Source organism: Capricornis sumatraensis, chromosome 15 (genome assembly GCF_032405125.1).
Source record: "Capricornis sumatraensis isolate serow.1 chromosome 15, serow.2, whole genome shotgun sequence".
Taxonomy (NCBI): Eukaryota; Metazoa; Chordata; class Mammalia; order Artiodactyla; family Bovidae; genus Capricornis; species Capricornis sumatraensis.
The window spans coordinates 54,552,963-54,570,574 of NC_091083.1; the positions used below are offsets into that span (position 1 = coordinate 54,552,963).

The 17,612-nt window shown below is 54.3% G+C and overlaps 2 protein-coding genes across 3 annotated transcripts in view; one reads left to right on the forward strand and one right to left on the reverse strand.

Annotated features, from left to right (window-relative positions):
• ADISSP (adipose secreted signaling protein) lies at nt 1-15,099 on the forward strand. 2 transcript variants are annotated; one of them, XM_068986903.1, is made up of 6 exons: nt 1-125; nt 7,197-7,313; nt 8,597-8,739; nt 11,084-11,222; nt 12,061-12,183; nt 12,421-15,099. In XM_068986903.1, exons 2-6 carry the CDS (start codon nt 7,295-7,297, stop codon nt 12,519-12,521), a joined length of 525 nt encoding a protein of 174 aa, XP_068843004.1. In that variant the 5' UTR covers nt 1-125; nt 7,197-7,294; the 3' UTR covers nt 12,522-15,099. The 2 variants fall into 2 exon arrangements, with proteins under 2 accessions (XP_068843004.1, XP_068843006.1); XM_068986905.1 differs by having other exon boundaries at nt 52-125; nt 7,138-7,313.
• The window catches only part of HSPA12B (heat shock protein family A (Hsp70) member 12B), a 16,986-nt gene continuing 13,329 nt past the window's right edge, over nt 13,956-17,612 (reverse strand). The window contains exons 10-13 of the mRNA XM_068986902.1: nt 17,232-17,336; nt 16,867-17,125; nt 15,492-15,595; nt 13,956-14,891 (exon numbers count right to left, since the gene is read on the reverse strand). Of these exons, the coding sequence (XP_068843003.1) occupies nt 14,236-14,891; nt 15,492-15,595; nt 16,867-17,125; nt 17,232-17,336 (1,124 nt within the window). The 3' untranslated portion in view covers nt 13,956-14,235. The remainder of the gene's footprint in view (nt 14,892-15,491; nt 15,596-16,866; nt 17,126-17,231; nt 17,337-17,612) is intronic.

The following is a 17,612-nucleotide window of genomic DNA, read 5'->3' on the forward strand; positions in this document are numbered from 1 at the left end:
GCGGGTGGCGGCGGCGCGGGGCTCTCTCATGTTCGGCGTTGAGCCCCGGCTGCTGCCGCGGTCTCCAGAGCTGCCGCCGCTGCGGTCGTCCCTGACCGTCGCGGCCTCAGGGTGCTTCCCGCACGGTGAGACTGCTCTTCCTTCTGCCACCTCCCGGTTTCATCCCGCTCACAGAGATCCCCTCCCAATCGAGCCACTGTTCTAGGTAGTCGGTGCCTGGGACCCCGCCGGCTGGAGCTAGAGGGCTCTGCTGTCGGGGCCGGGCCAGGGAGGGCTCCTTGGCACCCGAGCTGGGGAGGTATTAGGCCCCAGGGCCGCAGGTGACCGTTAGGTGGTAGAGTTGAAGTGTTTTCCGCGGGGCGCTGTCGAGGGCACGTGTGACACAGTGAGGGTGGGGGCCTAGGGTCAGCGCCGTCAGCAACTCCCAGCACCCCTCCCCCGCATTGTCATCGCCTCGCTGGTGACCTTGGACGAGTAGTCTCACTCTGACGTCGTGTGGCTCGGGACCTTCAGGGAGGAGGGCAGTGATGTTGGGGAGTATGGGCTCGCGAAACTACTGCGTCAGCAGAGGTGATGGTGGGACAGAGAGGATTATCTCTGAGGGACAGAGCCGCCGTCTCGCAGCCCGGGAGGGATGTGATTGGGGTGGGTGGGGTGGGGGCGGTGTCCAGACTCATTTGTCCCCTTAGAAGATGAGGATAGGATGGGGATGGAGGGTGGAGAGGATACAGATTCATATACCCAGGCCCCTGATATCTCTGGGAGCTTGGCGATTACCACCCTATTGTCACAGAGCAGGAGGCCTTCGTTTAGGTTCTGGACTAGTGTTTCTTTTAGTGAGCAGGGATCCTGGTGGACTGAGAAGGGAGACATTCAGTTGCTTTTCCTCTTGAATCTTGGCTTTGGGAAGTGTGGGTAAGGCATTTCTCTGCCCAGGGAGCTGAAGCAGGTCAGAGGCAGCTGTTGCCCCCTGGACCTGGCCTTGCCTGGTTGGGGATTCAGTCTGGAGGCTAGAGGTGTCTGAGCACTCTCAGGCTAGAGGGATTGTGGGGAGGAGATGCTGGGGAGAGAAAGGCAGCATTTCTTGGGGAGACAAGAGGATGTGAGATGGTGGGGGTCCTTTCCTCAGTTCAGCCCCGCTCCACTCATTTTTGAGAGAGAGAACACCCATACTTAACCCTTGCAACTGGCCTGCTGGAGAAGGAGGAAACGGAGTCACATCCAGACTGAGTTGCTGTAAAACTGCCACAACCACTCCTGACCTCCAGCCTTGCCTTTCCAGGCCTTGTTCTAGGTATGCAGGCCCTAGTGAGCTGGGGCTGCTCTCTTGTTGCAGAGCATAGACTCTAGGCACATCGGCTTTAGTAGTTGTAGCACGAAGGCTCAGTAGTTGCTGCCTTCGGGCTCTATAGAGCATGGACTCAGTAGTTGTGCCTCACAGTTGCTCCTCAACAAGTGGGATCTTCCCTGACCAGGAATCAAACCTGTGTCTCCTGCATTGGCAGGCAGATTCTTTACCACTGAGCCACCAGGGAAGCCCCATGCTTGAGCTTTGAGGAACAGCTTCTGTGGGATTGGGTGCTTAAGCCAGGATTGAGCCCAGAGTTGGGGTGGGGAGGGTAGGAGTTGTACAGTTCCTGGCTCAGAAAATACTTCAACAGGTTGAGAATGAGAATTGAAGAATGAATGAGAAACAAGGGCCCAAGAAGCATGTCCCTAACCACAAAGCAGAGGACAAGCTGGGGCTGGTCCTGTGATGCCTGGGACTTAGGGGCTGCAGAGAGGTGCTGTGAGCATGAAGCTGTGGTGTATAGGGCAAGAGGGTGGCAGGTCCTGGAGCTCTACTTTGCCGTGGACAGACTGTCTTTGGCCCCCTCTCCAGCCTTGGGCACCAAGTGTGGGACAGTTTGGAGTAGCAGCTAGCACCCTGTGTGCACAGCGGTAATCTAGGGGGCTGAGAACTCTGAGTCTCTGTGTAACTGTCTCTCTGCCTAGCTGCCATTTCCTTGTTTCTGTTCCTCATGCCAGAGGCACCAGTGGACCTGGCTGAGCCCTACCCTGGGTAGGATAACCTCGAAGCAGCTTTTCTCTCTAAAGCTGAGAGGGACCTGAGCTAGGAGCTCTCTATTTCCCAGAGAGAAGGTTCTAACAGTTTCCCTGAGAGAGTAACTGAGAGCTGAAGAAGACCCCCAAGGCCCTTATTCCAGCTTCTCAACCCTCCCCATCCCATGACTCTCCGTGGTACCACCTCTGACAGCTCATTTAAAGAGGGGGTGTCTTTTTTTTTTTTTTTGCTGGAATGGGGGGAATTTCCCAGGATATATATTCTTCACATTTTCTTTATAAGTCCTTCTGGTTGAGGGAGGTGGACAGTGAGCTCCCAACAGTCTGCTCTCTGGCAATCCCTGGAGAACTTGCTGGCCTGAGAGTGGGGGAGGGGGAAGGTAGATGATGAAAGGGAGAGAGAGGCCCCTCAACCCTTGAGCTGTTTTCTAAGAAGGCTAGAGCCTTGGGCCTGCCCTGAGGGCCATTCCTGACTGTTCAGGATTGGCTTGAAGTGCTTCTTTGATGCTGAAATTACTGTGCTTCAGAAAGCAGTCCTTTGGGTGATTTGTTCTACAAAGGTGGGGGCAGAGTGGCGAGTGCTGTCACAGAGCTTCAGGCACCAGCTGCACCAGACCCACGGAGGAAGAGGTCATTGCTGATTTATTCCTATGCTGCAGGTGAGGAAACTGAGGCACTGAGGCATGAAGTAACTTTGCCATGCAGCCTGAATTTAAACCAGGTCTTTGGGGCTCTGCTGCCTCTTGGGGGCTGAGCTGCTTGGACCACGATCAAGATTTGGCTGGCGCAAGAGGAGGCCTGGGGCTTCAAGTGTGCCTGGTGTTTCTCTTTGGGAATAGCTGCTGCAGGAAGAGGCCTTATGCCCTCTTCTCCCGATTCTAATGAAGAATTGTGTGTAGCTCAGGGTCTGGCTCACAGGGGACAGCGACCAATGAGTCTTTCTGCTGGGAAAGGAGCTTTTCCAGCCTTCTCTGGGCCTTCTCATTCTCTGTTCTCAGTGCTCAAGGATTACAAGGCAGTGCCTGAGTGCTTGCTCTATACTGGGCTCTGGGCAGTGCAAGAGACACAGGTCCTGCCCTCAGTGACCTTCCATTTCAAGGTTGGTGGTGGCAGTGGGGAGGTAACAGCTGATTGTGGCCAGGCTAGAAGATGCCCTGTGGGAAGCACCACTCTGAGATGGGGGAAGGGGAATGCCTTCCAGCACAGGGGTTGCTAAGAGAGCAGGGTGGGGAGCTCTTCTTCTGAGAGCCTCTGGGCCCTGATGTGCTACGTCTGCCTTAAGGGCCCACTGAGGCCCATTCTTGGGCTCTGTTTAGTTTGGTCATTCATTCATTTAATGAATATAAACCTAACACAGCTGCTCCCTGCCAGATGCTGGGCTGGGTGCTGGGGATATAGGGTTTGGCAAAAGCACAGTCGCTACTCTTGTAAGGTGGGAGACAGAGATATTAAATGATCCCAGAAGTGAGAAGGAATTCTTTTTGAAGATTTTCAGGCCTATCCTGGAATGGGAGGGGTGAGAATGGGTTGTGCTGCCTTGAAAAGGGTCCCCATGCTGAGATGTGGATGGGAGAACAGAATTATTCCAGGCAGATGGCCTGGGTGAAGGCAGGCAGCAGGCAGCAGGCAGCGGACAGGGGAGGAAGACAGGTACAGGTCCCTGCATATAAAAGCCCTAGGAGCCTTTGCTCACCAGCCAGTTTCATCCAGGCTTCCCAGGAAGTGTCCTGGGAAGGAAGCTGTTTCCTACTCCAGGGATCTTCCCAACCCAGGAATCGAACCCACATCTCCTGAGTCTCCTGCATTGGCAGGTGGATTCTTTACCACTGCGCCACCTGAGAAGCCACAAAATTATGATTGTTGTTGTGTAGTCACTAAGTCATGTCCAACTCTTGTATGACCCCATGGACTGTAGCCCACCAGTTCCTCTGTCCATGGGATTTCCCAGGCAGGAATACTCAAAGGAGTTGCCATTTCCTTCTCCAGAGGATCTTCCTGATCCAGGGATTGAACCCACCTCTCCCGTGTCTCCTGCACTGCAGGCGGATTCTCTACCGCTGAGCCACCTGGGAAGCCCAGGAAACGGGGGGAGCTTGTCATTTTTCCTCTGGTATAGAGATGTGGCTGGAGCAGCCTCTGTGCAAGGTAAGGGGAAGGCCTGGTCCCCTTGCTCTTGGCTGTGTTTCACAGGCTCTGAGTCCACAGCTTCAGGGGGTGGCTGGAGTGGGTAGGTAGAGCAGGCTTCTCTCCAAGGGCCAGACTTTCTGGAGACAGCCTTAGGGGCTGCCCTTCTGGGACTGACCCAGAGTGCTGGCCTGGGGCTGTTCCTGCATTCCTGAGACTCTAGCTTTGCCCTTCCCTGTACCTCCTGAGGCTTCCAATGGGGGTGCTCCTCATACCCAAGCTGTTAGCCCTGCCTTTGAGATGGGGCTTGAGCCTTGGTGGGCTTTTGCATTGGGAAATGGGGAGGGAGGTAAGGCCTGCTGCCAGGGTAGCTCAGAACCTGAGGGGCCTTGAGGTCATGCCCTCCACAGGCCCAGCGCCAACTCTGAGGCCACTCAATGGTTTTTCCTCATTCCCTGGACCAGCAGAGGTCATTCATGCATCACCCATCTCTACTTTAGTGTCTATCTCTGACAGATAAGGACACGTGTGTGCATGGGCGCTCAGTCTGTTGTGTCCAACTCTTTGCAACCCCGTGGACTGTAGCCCGCCAGGCTCCTCTGTCCATGGCATTCTCCAGGCAAGAACACTGGAGTGGGCTCCCATGTCCTCCTCCAGGGGAAATAAGGACATACTTCTCTACATAATCGAATTCCATTATCTCACCTAGCTGATCAACTCTTATTTCTTAATGTCGTCTAAGATCCAGTCCTGTTTATTAACATTTCCCTTGTATCTCTCATGACTGAGCGACTGAACTGAACTGCACTGAACTGAGAAATGCCCTTCTACATATCTTTTTGAAACTGATGTGGTGGGAAAAACCAGGTCAGTTGTCCCATTGAGTATCCTGCCTTCTTAGTCTCTTTGTGTATTAATTTAGCAGAGCATTTGGCAAACTTCTACTGTGAAGGGCAAGATAGTAAATATTTTAGACTTTGCAGGCTATGTGGCCTCTGTGGCAACTACTCAGAGTAGTTTTAATGTGTGTGCTCAGTCATGTCCGACTCTTTGCAGCCCTGTGGACTGTAGCCTGCCAGACTCCTCTGTCCATGGAGTTTTTTTCCAAGTAAAAATACTGGAGTTGGTCGCCATTTTCTCCTCCAGGAGATCTTCCTGAACCAGGGATTGCTTTAGTGCAAAAGCAATTTTAGGTGGCAGTCCAGTGGTTAGGACTTTCACTGCCAGGCTTTAATCCCTGGGTCAGGGAATTAAGATCGTGTAAGCCGTGAGGGCACAGCAAAACAAAGAAACAAATAAAAGCAGTTTTAGACAACATTAAACAAATGAGCACTTGGTTGTGTGCCAGTAAAACTTTACAAAAAAAACAGGAAACAGTGGCAGCCCGACAGGCTGTAGTTGGCCCATCTCCTATCTAAAGCAACTTCCTTCTTTTATTAAAATTAGGTCACTTGTCTTGCAGAATATCTGGCCTTCTGGGTTTGTCTCCTTGCTTTTTTGTGGAGCCATTTAATTGGTTCTGCTTGCAGGCTAGACATTTGGGGCAGAACTGCCCAGTCAGCGGTGCTGTGGCTTGGTGCCACTTCACATCAGTAGGCATACTTGTGCCAGTGTCCCATTCTGAGTGAGAGGAGACTGACCAGTGCAAGACTGGCTAATACCACTTTGCTCCATGGCACACTTGTTCCCTTTAACCTGGGTCATCTGTCAGTCGTACTTGTGCATCTGTGAGCATCCATGCCTTCCTGGTTTAGCACCCACTGATTGGTGTTGCTTCCAACATTTGTTTTTGGGGGGGTTGCAGAATTATTTAGCATTCAGTCATTCCTTTGTTAAGGAAGAGCTATCCTTTAACACCAGGGCAATTTGGCTACAAGAAAGACCAAGAGACAGACTGAATTAATTCTCTTTACGATTGCCAGTTTTCAGAGCAGAGAGTTAGGGTGTTGCTATTGTCGGTAGTGACAAATGAGGGTTTCGATTTGTTTTGCTTTCTTCCTTTTTTCATAATCACTGTGAATGCTCTTGATTTTATATAGTTCCATCTGTTAATATTCTCTTTGATGCTGAGATGGTCCCAGCCCAGTGTTTCAGAGCTGTGCTGCTTACACAGGCTTCCTGGGGGTACTTGCCATTGCCTCTGCCCTGAGGCTGCCCTTAGGGAGCTGAACTGGAGGGCCTGCCAATCAAGCCAGAGTCTGAACTGTGAGTTCTGATGGGTGGCAACCCTCTCATGGGTGCCTGTTCTGTATATGGCCCTGTTTGATCACCAGGAGGGAAAGCTCTAAGAACATGCCTTATTATATAGTGAATAGTGAAGTCGCTCAGTCGTGTCCGACTCTGCGACCCCGTGGACTGTAGCCCACCAGGCTCCTCCGTCCATGGGATTCTCCAGGCAAGAATACTGGATTGGGTTGCCATTTCCTTCTCCAGGGGATCGTCCGGACCCAGGGACTGAACCCAGGTCTCCTGCATTGCAGGCAGATGCTTTAACCTCTGAACCGTCAGGGCATATAGGCCCCCGTATTTCACCCCCTCGAAGCCTACTGTTAAGTCTAACCTGGATTGACTTGTGCAGCAAGAATACTGTGACCTCTGGATGTATGATGGTACAACCTGTGTGTCTGGGCTGGGCCAACTCTTGGGTCACCAGTGTCAGAACTGGCCCCTGGAAAGTCCCAGTGAAGTCCCCTTCCTTTGCTGGCTGCCTCTTCCCACCAGCTTCAGGTCTGCTGGGCACTAGAGTTCTGGGCTCATGCTTTGACACCCAGAAACTGCAGCTCAGTACATGCTGGCCGGGCTGTGGGTCAGTAGTGTGTCAGGCAAGGGTGAGGGCTCTTGGCAAATGTGGAGTGGGTGGAGGAGTAGGGGGCACAGGTACCACTTGGGCTACTGAGAGCTGCAGGGGTTTGGGTCCTTCCTAAAGGGAAACCTCTGCTCTCCCACCAGCCACAGGCCCATCAGTGGCCCTGACCCTTGCCCTCCCCTCTGCACTCCCCACCCGTCAGGCTCCTGCTGGTGTCCCTGGAGCATGGGAGGCTGCTGAGCGTGACTGGTGGTGTCCGGCAGGAGCTGCGTGTCTCACCCTGTGGCAGGGAGGGCGTCCATGGCTGCAGCCAACAAGGGTGAGTGCCTGCCTGGTCTGCTGGGGTTTGTAGAGTCTTACAGTGCACCCTGGTGGGAAGGGGTATTGTTGCATGTGGGATCTGTGTTGGCTGTGTGTGTGTGTGTGTCTGTCTGAATGTGAGGTATGAATTATATTACATCAGTAATTACACCAGTGTTTGTGCTGGGGACGCCCAAGCCCTAGCAGGGAACCTTGGTTTGCTGACCTGTGGAGGTGTGCTGCCCTCGTGGCCCCATGTCCCAGTCTCCCGGTTCCACTGTGGAGGTTGGTAGCACAAGGGGCTTGGTGTAAGCACTGAGGCTCTGAAGTGGGTAGGGCTACAGTTAGGTTGTGGAAAGGAATTGGGGTTTCATTCAGAGTCCAGAAAGACTCATAGAAGGTTTTAGGTGAGGTAGGATATGAGGGTTAAATCTGAGGGACTCAGCAGGGAAATGTGGAAATGCCAGGTTGACCCCTTGGGCCTCCATTGAGTCTTCATTGTGTGCAAAAACCCAGGCAAGGACTGGCCCAGGCCCTCACCAAGCTCCCACTAATCTGCCTGCCTTAACTCCCTGACTGCCTGGCCTTGGAAAACCTGATCCAGTGAGGGACAGCTCCATGTGAGGAGTTAAGCGGAGGAAGGAAAGGTGTCTCTGGGAGGGGTCCTGGAGCCTCCCCTGGCTTCTTCTTACCTGCCAATGATCAGTAGTGAGGTTTAGAGGAAGCTGCAGCCCCTTCTAGGAGGGCTGAGTGTAGCTTTTGACCCTCTTTGTTTCTCCCACCCCCAGACAGGTCCCATAGAGCCCAAGCCTATTCCTGTCTCTGCCCTTTTCCCCTCTCAAGGGGGATAGCAGGAGGGGCAGGCAGAGGGCCTCAGGACTGGCAGACCTAGAAGAGAAGGCCTGAGAGATGGGGAGCTTGGAAATGTGAAGGAGAGCACAGGGCAGGGTATCCTGAGCACTGGGGCTGAGTCCTGCACTGCCCAGGGTTTGGTTAGCGTCAGGACTGTCTCTTCCCTGTCAGCTCCATTCCTGTTAAGTGAAGGGTCATATTAGCTAATCCCTAAATCCCCCCATACCCTCTTTGAGGGTGTGCATTTTCTGTGGGAAGACTAAGCAAGCAGGGGCAGATAAGAATCTGAAGCCTTACGATCTCCATTGTCCAGTAGGTTGTGGTCTCGCTCAGCAGTGGATGTTGACTGATATGAAGGGGCAGTCACGGGCAGGGCAGTGACACGGTGGAGTAGTTTCCTGGGGCTAGGAGAAGGCAACACCGCTGGAGCTCTCTCCCACTCTCTTGTAGGCAGCAAGTCCAGAGTCCGGAGTATCCGCTTCGCAGCAAGCCACGATGCAGAAAGCTCCCAGAGTCACGTCCACTTTGATGAGAAGCTGCATGACTCTGTGGTCATGGTCACCCAGGAGAGCGACAGCAGCTTTCTGGTCAAGGTATGTGCATACCTAACCCCATAATCATCAGCCTTATTCCCTCTACCTTCTCCCTGGCCCTGCCCAGCTTCCTGGGCCTCTTGCATTTCCTCTAAGCTGGCTCCATCTTTGTCCTTCCCTGGGCCTTGGTTTCCCCATCTGTAAAATGGGAAGTGTGAGACTGTGATGAGATGAGTGCACTTAGGATATTACTTGAATGGGAGTGGAGCTGCTGTTATCATCAGCATCACCCCAGCCATTGCAATTGGAAGGCAGATGTCCAGGCTTTGGTGTCACAGGGCTGGGTTCAGTTCTGGGCCTCCTATTTTGGCTCTGTGACCTTGGGCAGGTCACCTCGGTTTTCCTTCTCTGAAGTAGAGACAAGTGACACCCCAAAGAACTGGAAATGGAAGGGTGTATGTATGTGAGGCTAATTATATTGATAACATCGTGTGACTTTATTTACTCTGCTTTGCCAAACCTCTGGCTGATTGAAGCTCTTTGCAGTAGTATTTATCACCCCTATGATTTTCCCTTCTCCCTCTCTTCTAGTGTCCATACCTCGTACACCCTTGGCTCCTCCAGCTGCTGGGACACTGGTAGATCTCACATCCATTTGGGAGGGCAGGAAGAATTCTTTGGAGGGGATGGATTGGAGGGAAACAGGGAGTGAGGCCTTAGGGTTGGACAGTATACCAGGGCTCCCATGTTGAGCCCCAGAAGGCATGGAGGTGAGCATGGTGGTTGGTGTCTGACCTATTGAGACCACCCTGAGGAGGGGCCCAGAGTCATAACCATTTCTGCCCAAGTCTAAAACCCTTGCTCTTTCTCCAGGAGCTGACAGTTTCCCAAGGGAGCAAACAGAATGAACCCAAACTTTCAAAAATAGCTCCCTGCCTCCCATTGCAAAATCTATTCATGTCCATGGTAGAGAAAATTTGGAAGATAGAGAAAACTATAAAGAAATTTAAAAGTATCTGCAATCATACTATCTAGAAATACCTATGGTTAATATTTTGATGTTATTCCAGTTTCCTTTCTAGCTTTCTTTCCAAAAATGAAAAGCTGGTATACCAGTGTACACACTGTTTTTTGGTTGCTTCTGTTGTGATCCATCTCCTGTTTGTTTCAGTAAATAATTTTCCATGAGATTTTACAACTGCCTGATATTCCACTATATCTGTCATCAGTGATTTAGCTGGGTCCCTGTTCCTGGTGTTAACAGTTATTTCTATTTTGTACTGTTATAAACAGGGCAGTGATGAGTTTTGTTTTTTTTTTTTTACATCTGAGTATTTCTCCAGGGAAATACTGCAAGTGGTGCAGCTGGATCACAGGGTACAGCCAGTGATTAGCAAGTACAGCCAGAAAGCCCTCTTGAGAGGTGTGCCCTCTTTTAGCAGAGTGTTGGAGCCATAGGGACTGAGCTTTATCACACAGTGACATCATCCTGATCCTACTGAAAGGCTAAATGCTCCCTCAAAGGACAGGGCCATCCATTTCCTGAAACTGAGCAGGAGAGCGTATGCCCTGTGAGCTGTGGATACAGCACCCACATTGCCCTTCCTGGACTGGCACTCCAGTCAGCCTACCTGCCCAACAGCTACCCTGGCCTGTGACCCGTCACACGACTGAGTTTCTGAGGATGGCAAAGCTGTGTGTATGAACAACAGAAGTTTCCCAGGCTGTGTATCAGGGCTGTTGCACACAGTGAGCCTTTGAATGGACAGGCATCCATGTTCATGTCCCAGCAGGGCAGGCTGGATTCCAGGTTCCATGACTGGTGCAAGTCTTGTGGGCCAGCCCTGGACTGACAGAGCTCGTCTAGAGTCTGTTTTTATGATTCTGACCCACCCTGCATCTTGTGCTATCTATGTTGCCTGGTGGCCCCACCATGAGTGACCAGAGGACCAGTGTCCCTGGGTACATGCTGATAGTGGTGGGGGCAAGTGGATAGCCTGTGTAGTGGGGTTTTGAGCCTTCCCTGTGGGCAGTGGCTGGTGCCTTGCTGTGTGGCAGAAGTAGCCAAGAGGTACAGGGAGGACTATAGCTCGACCACACTGTGGCCTTCAGCCAGTCATTTCCTGGCTTCTATTTAATCATCTATAGAATGGGCCACCAAGGAACTTCAGGGCCCATGAGACAGATATGGGACAAGTGATAGGGGTGGGGTCCTTGAAGAAAGGGCCTGGAGCTGCCAGGCCAGGGGTGTGAACCAGCTAGAATGATGGAGGGAGTCAGAATCCCCTAGGATTGTCAAGGACGCAAGTGGAGGGCCCACAGGATCACCAGTGGTACAACCCGGGCAGACCCTGGGGGAGACTGTAAGTGAAGGTGCCTCCATCCCCTACCCCTCCTGCTGCAGGTTGGCTTCCTGAAGATCCTGCACAGGTATGAGATTACCTTCACTCTACCCCCAGTGCACAGGCTGAGCAAGGACGTCCGAGAGACACCTGTCCCCAGCCTGCACCTCAAGCTCCTCAGCGTCATGCCCATCCCAGAAGGTGCGTCCCCTGCTTGGGGTGCTGGAAGCTTGCCCTCCTCCAGCAGAGCCTGGGTGTGAGTAGGAGTGACAGCATGGGTACTTCCTTCCCCCTATCAAGGGCTGATGGGTGGCTCAGAAACAGGAAACATGATGCCTCTTTATGGGCCTGCTGTGTGGCAACTTGGCAGGTCCCATGCCCCAGCCCTCACTCCTGGACAGAAGTCCACGGGCTCACACAGTTGACCTATGTCTGCTCACTGCCTGATGGTTACTTCAGGGGGATGGTGGGAGCTACTGAGGAACTGCTCTGGGCCTCTAGCCCTTCCTTTGCCAGGGGAAACCTACTAGAACCTCAGGAACTTTGGGCAGCTGCCTCCCAGGCCCCACCAGACCTGAAGTTGCTTTTCCATACCCTGCCACCTTCAGCACCCCTGGTCCCAAAGGCTAGCGAATCAGTTTCACTGTTTACAGAAACCCCAGCTTCAGTTTCATGTCTCCCCTACCTCCACTTCATGACTTTGCCCTTAAGTGGGTTGAGCAAGCCTCCTCAGGTCTTTGCCTCTTGCCACTTGATCTGCTCAGTCCCTGCCCTGCTCCTCCCTCCCTCCCTCATCACCCTCTCTCCCTGCCTGTGTTTTTGGGGAATCCCACCTCTTGCAAGCCTGAGTTTGACTTCTGGCCTACATGTAGAGCTCATTGAAGAATGGCAAGTTCCAGAGGCCTGTGTACCCAGCCCTGGGGGCAGGGGTGGAGGGGAGTTTGGGCCATCCTTGCTCCTCTAGAGGTCTTGGTGGTGGGTGGGGACCAGTGAGTGCTGGGGGGCAGGAGGCCACAGAGGTGCTGATCGCCCCGGGCAGGTTACAGCGTCAAGTGTGAGTACTCAGCGCACAAGGAGGGCGTCCTCAAGGAGGAGATGCTGCTAGCCTGTGAAGGTGGCCCCGACACCTGCGTGCGCGTGATGGTGCAGGCACGCGTCATGGGTGAGAGCTTGAGGCCCAGGTCTGGCTAGAGGAGGGAGGCACCAGCTTGGCTACAAGGAGTTTCCACCCTCCTTGAGTCTGAAAAAGGGATCCTTGTTTTGGCCCATTCCCAGTCTCCTTGGTGGGTGCCTTTCTCCCCATCCTCTAGCAGAGCTGGGAGGGAAGGTAGAGGAGTCTCCTTGGAGTAGGTGGGGCCAGGGTCCACCCTGGCATACTGACTTGTCGCCTGTCTTGCAGACCGACACCACGGCACACCCATGCTGCTAGACGGCGTCAGGTGCGTGGGTGCTGAGCTAGAATACGACTCCGAGCATAGTGACTGGCGCGGCTTCGACTGAGGTCCTCGGTGCCACCTGCCTCAGGGCCCTCGGCCTTAAACCCAGCCTCATCCCCCAGATGCTGCATGACGGTGCGGCTTCCTCCCCCTTCCCCAGGGTGGGTATGCAGGCGGAGGGTCCATGGGCCTCTACGCTAGAGCCTTGCCCACGCCTCTCACCTCATTTAATGTGCCACCTCCCTGCCCCTCCAACGTCCTCTTCTCCCACTTTCTCCTGTGTGCCTCAGCCTCCTGCTGGAAGAAATGGATTGAGCCCCCAAGGAGGCTATCTGAGGAGGGCCAGGGGAGAGCCTGCGGTGGCTTGTACCCACCCCCACCCCAGCCATAAGCCTAGGAGAGGAGGGAGCTGGCTCTGTGGTGGAGCTGTCTCGCTTTAGCCACCTCTCTTGTCTACTCCGTTTTTTCCACTGCTGTCCATAGTGAGGAGGGAGATGCAGTTCCCAATCCCAACCCCCTAGGTCTGTGTTGTTTTTAAATGACTGGTTGGGATAAAATCCTGAAGAAATAAAACTTCCAGTGGATACCAGAGGCCAGCAGGGTGTTTGTTCTCCAGGGCCCTGAGAATGCCCAGTCCTTGCAGATGGGCCAAGGAACAGTTTTGGCTACTTACTCTTTTTGGAAGCAGGGTTACTTTGTGGTATTACAGCACCTAGCCCCAAAAAAGGTATGTGCGGGTGGTGGCATTTTAGGCCTGCCAAAATGAGAGTCTGGACGGGGAGGGGCCTTCCACCCAGGTCAGAGAGGTCTTGTGGAATGGGTGTTCAGTTTGGGAGGCTTGACCAGAGGCAGCAGCACTCCCTTCTAGTCAGTTCCCAGCCCCATGCACAGCTGAAAACCTCCCTTTGTAGAACCTAGCCACCCTAACCCTTCCACTACTCCACTATTGGGGTGTCCCCTGTGAGGTACCAGAAGGGTATGGTTTCACCTTGAGCTTTATTGTCACCTTAGGGTTCTCAGGCAGGTGGGGCTGCTGCATGTCATGGGAGGGCAGGTACACTCAATTGATGACAGCTGGGACCAGTGCTCTTTCTGTCCTCCCTACCCTCCTCCCTCTCCATGGTTGGATAAATATGTGGGTCATTCCCAAGCTGCCCCTGGGGCCTTCTCAGATGCAAAGGAAAGCCCCCCTCAGCATGTTATCCCACATCCCCCTCACCTGTACCCTTCTCATAGCCTGCTACTGCCCTTTCTACAATTAGCATTCATACTTGGGTGGTCAGTACCACACCCAGGAAGGTCCTGCTGCTTCTGTCCCTCTCCTGTCAGCTCCAGTCCTTGTCCTGCCTGGCTCCCTATACAGGCTGAGCCAGTCAGTCCGTGCACTCTGCCTTTCGGCTCCAGACCCTGCACAACCTCCTCGCTCTTGCTGCCCTGCCTGCAGCTGTACCCCCACCCTCACCCCCCAACTCCCACCCTGGCCCCTACTTCAGACCAAGGGTCAAGCCTTCTGATGCAGTCTGCTTTCAGGACCACGTGCTCCCTATCAAACCTTTTAAGTCTCCTTGGCCTCCCTCCTTGGACGTGCTCTTCAGCCTTTCAGTCAGAGGACTGAGGCCCAATCCCAAAGCCTAAGTTTCTGGATGTGTCCCCACCCATTCCTCCTGCGACCTCACCTCCCCGAGCAGGATGGCAGGAAACAGGGTGGATTTATCTGCCCCAGCCCTGGGCAAAGAGTTCTGTTGGGCTGGGGGTCGGGGGGTGCTGGCACTGTGCCCTCAGTTGGAAAGAAAGTCTATGGCGGCGCGCACAGAGCGATTGGTGCTGACATCGACCGCGGTGACCTTAATCTCAGTGTCACCAAACTGCATGGCAGCGCGGATCTCGCGGCGGCCGGGGGGCGCTCCGGCGGCGTCGGGGCCTCCCTCTGCTGGCTCGAGCTCCAGGCTGAGCGCGCCACACTTGCGCACTCCTGGGTCGGTGATGAAGCGCGCGTCCTCTGCGGCGCAGCAGTACAGGTTGATGAGCACTCGCCGCTGTCCTGGGCGTGCTGGGCAGTAGCTGCGCCGCACCTCCTCACCCAGGGCCACCGATTGTTCGGCGGCCACGAAGCGCTCAAAAACGTCGGTGCACCAGCGGCGACCGTCGCGAACCAGCAGCTTGTCAGGCGGGTGAACACCAGCCACGAAGCGGTTGAGCACGCCCACGCCGTATGTGAGCGGTGATCTACGCACCCGAACCACTCCTGGCGCCTGCCCAAAAAGCACTGCGCCTTTGAGGATGGTGAGGGCTACGTCGTGCGGAACCACCACACGCAGGCCACGGGTGCCCAGAGCTGCCTGCACCGCGTGCTGCAGCATAGCCGACTCGGCGAAGCCGCCCACCAGGAACAACAGCTTGACACCCTGCACCTCAGGGCGGTCCAGCAGTGCTTCTGCGGGGACGGGTCGGGGAGGGGGTAAGGAGAACGGACGGGGAGTGGGCCACTGAGGCTACCGCTGCGCAGCTAGTGGTGCTTCCCCTCTGCCCTCCCGTATCCCTGGGGCAACGAGAAACTAGCCATTTCACTATAAAACCTTAGCCTGGCTTGGATGAAGAAGAACACGAAGCACTTTCATGAGGGACTCTGCCATCCTCATAGCCTCTGCTTCCTCAACACTATCTCGCTTTCCCACTATACTGTGGAGGGCTTGAGTAAGGGTGTGAATTTACACGTATTAAATGCCTACTGCGTGCAAGACATTGTGTTCACTCTCTAGATACTTAAACTCATTTAAATCACTGTGATAACAGTTTGGGGGGACCTAATACTACCTGGGGAGTCAGCCACTAGGGTTTCTTTAACCTGGCAAGACTACACGTCATCCTATTTCTTAATCCCCATGGCACTACATCCTCCAGGTATTCCTGATGATTCTGGGTCTCATTCCAGTGTATGGATTTGGGGAGGTTTCCAGGTACTAATCGGGGGAAATACTCTCGCATATGGGTGTGTATGCTAAGGTGAATGAATGACCCAAGGTTAGGCGCTCACCTATATGCTGGATGATCCCGCTGACGGTGGGCTGAAAGAGTTCGTTCATGGCCTCACAAGACATCCTGAGCATCCCATGTGAGGACCACTTCACGAAGTTCACGCTGTAGATGGTGAAGGAGGCACAGGCCCATGGGTCAGGGTCCAGGTCCTACCTCTATTCCAGGCCAAAGTACCTGGGCACATTCTGTATTGTGCCAACCACACTTCTAGGGGCTTTAGACTCAAGTCTGTTCCAGGTCCAAACATGAGGTCCCAGGAGAGGAGCCTCCTTTTGCCTCAAGCAGAGGAATACAGACCGGTTGGCTGGCAGGGGTGTGTGTGTGTGTGTGTGTGTGTGTGTGTGTGTGGGTGTGTGGGTGTGGGTGTGGGTGTGGGTGTGTGGGTGTGTGGGTGTGGGTGTGTGGGTGTGTGTGTGGGGGGGGTGTGTGTGTGTGGGTGTGTGTGTGTGTGTGGCTGGCAGGGGTGTGTGTGTGTGTGTGTGTGTGTGGCTGGCAGGGGTGTGTGTGTGTGTGTGTGTGTGTGTGTGGGTGTGGGTGTGTGTGTGTGTGGGTGTGTGTGTGTGTGTGGGTGTGTGTGTGTGTGTGGCTGGCAGGGGTGTGTGTGTGTGTGTGTGTGTGTGTGGCTGGCAGGGGTGTGTGTGTGTGTGTGTGAGTAGGTATGGCTGCAGGGAATATGAGATAGATATTAGCCTTTCCAGAGAAGGCAGGGGTGTGTGTGTGTGTGTGTGTGTGTGTGTGTGTGTGTGTGTGTGAGTAGGTATGGCTGCAGGGAATATGAGATAGATATTAGCCTTTCCAGAGAAGGCAGGGGTGTGTGTGTGTGTGTGTGTGTGTGTGTGTGTGTGAGTAGGTATGGCTGCAGGGAATATGAGATAGATATTAGCCTTTCCAGAGAAGGCAGGGGTGTGTGTGTGTGTGTGTGTGTGTGTGTGTGTGTGTGTGTGTGTGTGTGTGTGTGTGTGTGGTGTGTGTGTGTGTGTGTGTGTGTGTGTGTGTGTGTGTGTGTGAGTAGGTATGGCTGCAGGGAATATGAGATAGATATTAGCCTTTCCAGAGAAGGCAATGGCAACCCACTCCAGTGTTCTTGCCTGGAGAATCCCAGGGACCGGGGAGCCTGGTGGGCTGCCATCTATGGGGTCGCACAGAGTTGGACACGACTGAAGCGACTTAGCAGCAGCAGCAGCATTGGCTTTTCCCTGGGGGCTCAAGATTCTCTTGCTTCCATTCGGGCTGCAGGTTTCAGCTGGGGTACTCATGCCCCTCCCCCTGCCTCTACCTGGGCTGGCATGACTTGTGCCTGGGCCAGATCAAGTGGATCCCCTACTGCCTCCTGGAGCCCACACCTTTCTCTATAGGGGCGGTCCCCCACTCACCTGCTCTTGCGCAGGGCCGTCTCCACATTGTGGCCTCCCTGCTTACGGTAGAAGTCAATGAAGGAGAATGGTAGGGAGATGTTGACCGCCCCTGTACGGTGCGGGCCTGCAGTGCGTTTACGGGCCTCGAAGGCTATAGTCAGATCCACCCAGGCTGCTGGACGTTGCCTTTTGAAGGTGGTGATGAAGTCCTCACCGAAGATGCGGCCCAGCAGCTGCTCGAAAGCCAGGTCCACGCCCACCGCGCCACAGGGGCCGCCTGGTGTCCAGCAGAGAAGGAAGAGGGCAACAGTGCTCATTTTGCTGCCAGGAGGTATTGGCAGGGCAAGGGCTCTGGGCACCAAGGGCACTGCCTGGCTACTCACCAGATGCCTTGTAGAGCTCCTTGAGGGTGCCGTGGGGCTGCTCCAGCTGGTGCACTGTCAGGTCCACTGTGCCTCCCCCACAGTCTGCCACCACATAGCGATCTCCTGTGGGGGCAAGCATGAGCACACACTTGTGGCAGTTTAGCTCTAGACCTTCTGGAGACTCAACCAGCCTTCAGCCCTGCCCCAGGTCCTGAGCCCTGTCCGCAGGGCTATGGGAGTTACGGTTGAAAGGGGCTTCAGGTCACCGGGTAGGGGCACAAGGTGTGAGGGAAAATTATCCCAGGGCTCTGCAGCTTCACCTGCAGAGAATCCCCTGGAGGAAGGGGGTTAGTGGCATGGCTGTGAGTGGGGGTTGGAGTGCAGGCGATGGTGAGGGGG

Bases quoted from the DNA above. Each gene is read 5' to 3' on its own strand.
- ADISSP (XM_068986903.1), top strand. The intron at 8,740-11,083 runs GTATGTGCATAC...CTCCTGCTGCAG, and splicing joins ACAGCAGCTTTCTGGTCAAG to GTTGGCTTCCTGAAGATCCT. The intron at 11,223-12,060 runs GTGCGTCCCCTG...CGCCCCGGGCAG, and splicing joins CGTCATGCCCATCCCAGAAG to GTTACAGCGTCAAGTGTGAG.